General features: G+C 50.5%; 2 protein-coding genes across 2 annotated transcripts in view; both read left to right on the forward strand.

Annotated features, from left to right (window-relative positions):
- The window catches only part of LOC106818914 (double-stranded RNA-binding protein Staufen homolog 2-like), a 5,991-nt gene extending 2,015 nt beyond the window's left edge, over nucleotides 1-3,976 (forward strand). Inside the window, exons 2-7 of the mRNA XM_014823584.1 lie at nucleotides 9-140; nucleotides 691-729; nucleotides 2,118-2,169; nucleotides 2,727-2,907; nucleotides 3,171-3,281; nucleotides 3,767-3,976. Coding sequence (XP_014679070.1) covers nucleotides 9-140; nucleotides 691-729; nucleotides 2,118-2,169; nucleotides 2,727-2,907; nucleotides 3,171-3,281; nucleotides 3,767-3,976 — 725 coding nt within the window. The remainder of the gene's footprint in view (nucleotides 1-8; nucleotides 141-690; nucleotides 730-2,117; nucleotides 2,170-2,726; nucleotides 2,908-3,170; nucleotides 3,282-3,766) is intronic.
- A 1,824-nt stretch (nucleotides 3,977-5,800) lies between these two features.
- On the forward strand, nucleotides 5,801-6,409 carry LOC106818915 (mannosyl-oligosaccharide 1,2-alpha-mannosidase IB-like; the record flags this gene model as incomplete). The annotated part of the gene is made up of 1 exon (XM_014823585.1): nucleotides 5,801-6,409. A coding segment is annotated over exon 1 (609 nt), but the record flags the coding sequence as incomplete, so codon positions are not given.
- Nucleotides 6,410-7,224: the final 815 nt, after the last annotated feature.

The following is a 7,224-nucleotide window of genomic DNA, read 5'->3' on the forward strand; positions in this document are numbered from 1 at the left end:
CCCTCTAGCTGATCGACGGAGCGAGACCGGCGCACAAGAAGACCTTCCAGGTGCAACTGAAGCTGCGCGGAAGCCGAAGAGTACACTGCAGAGGGCCGCCAGCATCAAGAAAGCGCAGCACTCGCCGCCCGGCGATGAGCGTATGGAACGCAGACTGAAGATGCGGCACCCGCCCTTGCGATACGAGTACGTCAGACGCTCTCTGTTTTTCGCTGTCGAAGTAGTTCATTTTTCGTTCGGAGAAGAGTTTCGCATTTCTGGCGTTTTTTTGAGAAGAGTTTTGATCCGAGGCGTTGAACGTGAAAAGTATTCTTATGTTGTCACGGCACGTCCTTAGTAAATACAATTTGATACAATACCTTTACAATATAGGGCATACAGATATTACATACACAATCTTACAGTCAATACAATGCGAAGTGCCAATACGATTGATGGGAATCATACTAATAGAAATACAATAAGAATAAACTTTCGAACTAATTTCTAAACAGAATACATCAATAACATAATGATACGATAATAATATCGATCGCGCGACCGGCGATGTGCGTGGAACTCGCCTCAACGTGGCCGCGCTTGTCGGCTCGCTCACCCATCTCTCTCTCTTGCAGGCAGCACAGCCGCTTTCCCGCGACAATACATGAACGTCATCCGACTGAGGAGTTGAACGCTCTCGCGATGCGCGAGGAGAACTCGCCCTCTCATTGCAGATCGAACCTCCGCGGCACCCGACCCTAACACGCGATGCCCAAGCCTAGACTTCCGCCGGCATATACAACCAGAGGTAGGTAGCCGCCTCTACCCGCCTACAATTACCGAACCATAGACTTCCGCGCATATTTCACCAGAGGTGTTAGCGCCCTCTACCCGCCTACAACGTACGAACTAGACTTCCTGGCATATACAACCAGAGGTTAGTAGCGCCCTATACCCGCCCTACAACGTACCGCAACCCTAAGCTTACCGCGGCATATACAACCAGAGGTAGGTAGCGCCCTCTACCCGCCCTACAACGTACCGAACCTAGACTTCCGCGGCATATACAACCAGAGGTAGGTAGCGCCCTTACCGCCACTACACGTACGAACCTAGACTTCCGCCGCGCATATTACACAGGAGGTAGGGTAGCGCCTTGACCCGCCCTACAGTACGAACCTAGACTTACGCGGCTATCAACTCAGAGGTAGGTAGCGCCCTCTACCGCGCCCTACAACGTACCCAACCTGGATTCCGTTGGGGGCATATACAACAGAGCGTAGGTACGCGCCCTCTACCCGCCTAGCAATACCCAACCTAGACTTTCCGCGGGCATATAACCAAACCAGAGGGATAGGTAGGCCCTCTACCCGCCCTATACAACGTACCGAACCTAGACTTCCGCCGGCAATATGACAACAGAGGGTAGGTTAGCCCTCTACCGCCCTACAACGTACACCAACCTAGACTTCCGCGGATATACAACGAGCAGATGGTAGTAGCGCCCTCTACCCGGCCTACAACGTTTTTTTACCGGAACCGAGACTTCCGCCAGCATATACAACCAGAGGTAGGTACCGCCCGTCTACCCGCCCTGACAAGTCCGTAACCTAAGACTTCGCGCATTATAAACCAGGGTAGGTAGCGCGCCTCTACCCGCGCATACAACGTACCGAACCTAGACTTTCCGCGGCATATAGCACCAGAGGTAGGTAGCGCCCTCTACCCGCCCCTACAAACGTTACCGAACCTAGACTTTCCGCGGCATATCAACCAGAGGTAGGTAAGCGCCCTCTACCCGCCTACAACGTACGAACCTATAACTTCCGCGGATATAACCAGAGGTAGGTGCGCCCTCTACCGCCTACAACGTTACGAACTAGACTTTCCGCGGCATTATACAACCAGAGGGTAGGTAGCGCACCTTACCCGCCCCTACAATCGACAACTAGACTTCCGCGGCATATACAACAGAGGTATGGTAGCGCCTCTACCCGCCTACAACGTACCGAACCTGACTTCCGCGAGGTATATACAACAGAGCGTAGGTAGCCGCCCTTACCCGCCCTATAAACGCCTACCAGAACCTAGACTTCCGCGGCATATAGCGAACGCAGGAGGTTAGGTTAGCGCCCTCTACCCGCCCTACAACGTACCGAACCTAGACTTCCGCGGCATATACAACCAGAGGTAGGTAGCGCCCTCTACCCGCCCTACAACGTACCGAACCTAGACTTGCCGGCTATACAACAGAGGTAGGGTAGCGCCTCTACCCGCCTTACAAGTACCGAAGCCTAGACTATCCGGCATACAACCAGAGTTGGGTAGCGCCCTCTACCCGCCCTATAACGTGCCCTCTACAGGTAGTTGCAACTAGAGATGGGAAAGTGTCGCCATGTATGTGGTGAGGGGGATGAGCGGGATGAGAGTAGGGTCCGCTGGTTTTATGTGTGCCTGCGGGTATGTGCATGTGCATGTGCATGTGTGTGCGTGCGTGCGGGTGCTGTGCGTGCGTTGCTGTGCCGTCGCGTCGCGTGCGGCTGCGTGCGACTAGCGGTGCGTTGCGTGCGTTGACTGAAAGACTGTGTGTGTGTGTGTTTGTGTGCATGTGTGTGTCTGCGTGTCTCTCTGTGCAGCACGACCCCCGCCCGCGCAGCGGTGTGTAAGTGTGCTGAGTGCATTTGCGTGCACACATACGTGGATGTAGACACGTGCGTGCCCATAAAACATGCCATCGTTCGTCTCAGGTACCACTATCCGAAGCTGCCGCGCGTTTTCTACGTGTCGCTGAAAGTCGGCAATCGCGAGTTCATCGGGGAGGGCGCCACCAGGCAGATGGCGCGTCACACGGCCGCCGTCAAGGCTATCAAGGTCATACAGCAGCTTCCGATGCCGGAGAACGCTCCAGAGTTCACGGAGAATCAGCAGGTGGGGATAGCGCGGCAGCAGATAGCAGGCTGTGTCTGTCGGTCTCTCTCTCCTTCTCTGTCTCTCTCTCTCTCTCTCTCTCTCTCTCTCTCTCTCTCTCTCTCTCTCTCTCGTCTCTCTCTCTCTCTCTCTCTCTCTCTCTCTCTCTCTCTCTTCTGATCTCTCTCTCTTCTCTCTCTTCTCTCTCTGTCTCTCTGTCTTCTCTGTTCTCCCCCTGTTGGCTTCACGTCACATCTCTCTCTCTCTCTCCCTGACACATGCAGGTACCTGGCACGGATCAGGGTGACAGTACGGACGAGGACAGTGAGAACAAGTCACCGATCAGCCTCGTACACGAGATCGCTCTCAAACACAACCTCTCCGTCGACTTTGAGGTATGCGGCCTCCAGGGGGCGCCGGCGGTCAGGGCGGGGAGTCCGGGGAAATCGAGTGTGTGTGTATATCGTGTTTCTCGATTTTAGCAATGATAAAAAACAATTTTGTCTATGTATCTTAGCATTGATTTCTAATTCTTGCTGTCGATCAGCGGTTGTTTCGTACTATTGATCATTGATTGTTTTACTGTTAATCATTAGTGCTTGCTGGCGACCACTATTTGTTTGTGCTGTTGATTCGTGATTGTTGTTACTGTAGATTAGTGGTAAGTGCTATTGATCAGTAGATGTTCTTGCTGTTGATCAGTGATTGTTCTTACTGTTGATCAGTGATTGTTCTTACTGTTGATCCGTGATTGTTCTTACTGTTGATCCGTAGATGTTCTTACTGTTGATCAGTGATTGTTCTTACTGTTGATCCATGGTTGTTCTTGCTGTTGATCAGTGATTGTTCTTACTGTTGATCCATGGTTGTTCTTGCACAGGTGGTGAAGGAGAGTGGGCCGCCGCACATGCGAACGTTCGTGACCATCTGTGTCGTGGGAGAGTTCAGCACCATGGGTGAAGGTATGTGTGCGTGGTCAAGCTCTCTGTTGTTGTTGTTGTTGTTGTTGTTGTTGTTGTTGTTGTTGTTGTTGTTGTTGTTGTTGTTGTCGTCATGGGGGAGTTCAACATCATGGGTGAATGTTCCATGACATGTGTGCATGGTAAAGCTCTCCGTTGTTGTTGTTGTTGTTTGTTTTTTTGTTTTCTTATTATTTCCAGATTGAACACAGTACATACATTTACACATATAGCTGATCACATATGTGACCCACTCCAGCATAATACGGACTAAGTTCCAAGTCATTGTTCGAGTAATGAGCACGCACACATGTCAAATGCTGAAATGGCCTACCTGGACAAAAATGAGATTTTTACAAAAATAAGTTTCTAGAAGTGCATATTTAATCCGGATATATTGTCAGATTCTCTAGATTATTTATGGTCATTTTTAATTTAAAAAAAAGAAAAAAAGTGTGTTTGACGGCCGCCTGACCGCTTATCCCCGACTGCGCGCCCTTACCCGGAACGCTTTATCTCAAAAGCTCGGCATTATTCTGGAATAAGTCGGTTTCGTATCTTCTAAATTGCTGTAGAACGGTCAATTCTTTAGATATAGCCAAATATTATATTATAATTTTAAAAGGTAATTAAATTATCTATTCAGATATGCACATAACTCAATTTGTTTAGAATTTCTACTTAATCCTGGTTTTGCTGGAGCGGGTCACATATGTAGACACATACAGGATTTTACACTATAAGAACATATTCAAAGCATATCTTGGATCATATTAAAAAATTTTGGGAAGATTAAAAGTACGGACTACACTAGATAAAGTCACCAACAAAATGCCAGTAAGATGTATTACATTACATATGTGATCGCTCCCGCATGAAACGGACTATAGTCGCAAGTCACTAGCGCCGCGTTCACACGTAGCCAAGAAATTTGGTATTTAGCGTTCACACGAAGCAAAATGCACGCGTCCAAGAAATACGATATCTAAAACAGATCGGTATTTAGTGTAAATACGCGGCTTCCCAGACCCCGAATAATTTCCAGTGCTTCGACGAAATACCGGATCTCTTGCCGCGCACATTTCCTCGGTGTGAACGCTAAATACCGCGGAATTTCTGAAGGCCGCTGTATTTTATAGACTGGTTTTAGAGAGAGATAGAGCGAGCGAGAGAGAGGGAGAGCGTTTCCAGTGTTGACAGCGCACAGGTTGTGCAAGACGGAAATTCAGAATTAAATGCGAAACACATGAACCCCCCCGAACACTGACGTCACCGTCCGCGAGTCGCGTTACCCTAGTTACCTGTCAGTGGCGACGAGGGTCCCTGGTCCAGCGTCATGATCTGCACCTGTTGCACACTTACGCTAGGTGGCGGCACCTGCGGCGGGGCCATGGATGGGCCGCCCATGTGGGTGGGGCCGAGGGGGTTAAGTGCGACCTGTCCCGGGTGGTTCATACCCACGTTTAACTGGAAGGGAGCAAACTGTTCGTTGCCCGTAGGCTGGGAGATACGGTTTCCGGCTGTAGGCATCATTTTCAACGACTATTTCCGGATTCTTGCGACGAATTACACGGAAAAACTTTCGGATGTGCCTTTCGTGGCGACTTTGAACTTTTTGGTCTGAAGAAGTTGAAGCTTTACGCAAGCTTGGAATGGCAAACAACAAAGAAAATTCGCGAACATAAATTACTCAGACTATCATGCGGCCATGTTAGTCTGCCCCAATGACAACTGAACAGCTGTCTCGCGAAAACCTTCGAAATACGCCGCGCGATGGCGCGCGCGCAGCTCTGTTCCCGAATCCGTTCGATTCCCGGAGAATAGACTGTCGCTGTTTTAATGTCGCTGACGTAACGGCGCTCCGGCCGCGATGACAGAATCGAACCGAGCGTAGCAACCGTGTGCAGTCTCGCTCGCGAGATTCCCGCAGGCAGACGACAACGATAACAACCACGATGGCGTCCGGAGCGATATATAGTATACTTCCAACTCATCAGAGGTACGTCAACGGAGTACCGATACCGCAGACGAGAAAAACTCTGCGTCTGCGAGAGAAATATGTCGTTCTTATGGTGTTCGTCACTTTCGTGACGGTATGTTTCGGCGCCTTCTTCTTCCTCCCGGAACTTCGCGGCCGCGTACAGAAGGACGGACCGGATCTACTTCTCCCGAAAAGGGGAGCGATCCCCGGGATAATTTCACACGACGACGCGGACGTCGCAGACGTGCACAAAATTATGGACAAGGCGAACCTGAACGCCAAGATCGAGTTCGAACTCGCTCGCGACAAGTTGCGAGACCAACTCGGTCACCGCGCAGAGGACGCAGCCGTCGTCGCGAAACCCGCGGCGACGGAACGTCCGCCCGCGCCCGCGCCGCCCGCGCGACCAAACACGCCGACGCCCGATGCGAGACAGGTGGCGCCGCCGGAGCAGACCGACCCTCCCGCTGCGGCGGCGGCGGTGGTCGTGCCGGCGCAGCCAGGGCCGTTGGTTCTCGGGTCGCAGAAGTTTGGCGAGCCGGCGGACGAGGCGACGAAGCTGAGGCGAGACACGGTGCGCGAGGTAGGTGTCTCGCGCGAGACGTCGCCGCGGCGACCGCCGAGCCGGGACGGGACAACGCGTCTCACCCCCCTCCCCTTCCGGGATCGCGTTGTTGAGATTGTAAGCTAACCAGTACTATGCTAAACAGCCCTAACCCTAGTCTACTGCTACATATCCCTTAACTTAGTCAAATATTACACATCCCTTAACCTAGTCTAATTCTACACAACCTTAAACCTAACCCTATTATAATTCTACACAACACTAAACCTAACCCTAGTATAATTCTACACAACCCTAAATTTAGCCCTAGGTAGTCAAATGCTGCACAACCATAAACCTAACCCTAGAGTTATGCTACACAACCCTAAACCTAGAGTTATGCTACACAACCCTAAACCTAGAGTTATGCTACACAACCCTAAACCTAAGCGTAGTGTAATGCTACACAACCCTAAGTGTAATATCAAAAGTAGATAATAGGGAAGGAGTGTGACTTTAATAAACAAGGGAAATTCGTCATTTACTAGCCTTATAATACCTACGATTTACTACGAGTAACTCATCCAACTTGAGCTCAAATCGTACACAGTACATTCGCCTAGCATCATGCGAAATCGTTTCCTCGTATACACCTGCAATCTGGAGATACAGACTAAAACGTACGACACGATTCTCGATTCTGTTCTCAGCAAACCGAATGTATAACCCACCTAACTTGAAACAATAGGCATCTGCTAATAACTCTTGCGCACTCTTGTGCCCTCGGAGATGCGGTGTGGCTCGCGGGGAGATTGGACATCGACACAACACTCGGCGAGCTAATCTTTGACCTA

Source organism: Priapulus caudatus, unplaced genomic scaffold, assembly GCF_000485595.1.
Source record: "Priapulus caudatus unplaced genomic scaffold, Priapulus_caudatus-5.0.1 Scaffold2642, whole genome shotgun sequence".
NCBI lineage: Eukaryota > Metazoa > Priapulida > Priapulimorpha > Priapulimorphida > Priapulidae > Priapulus > Priapulus caudatus.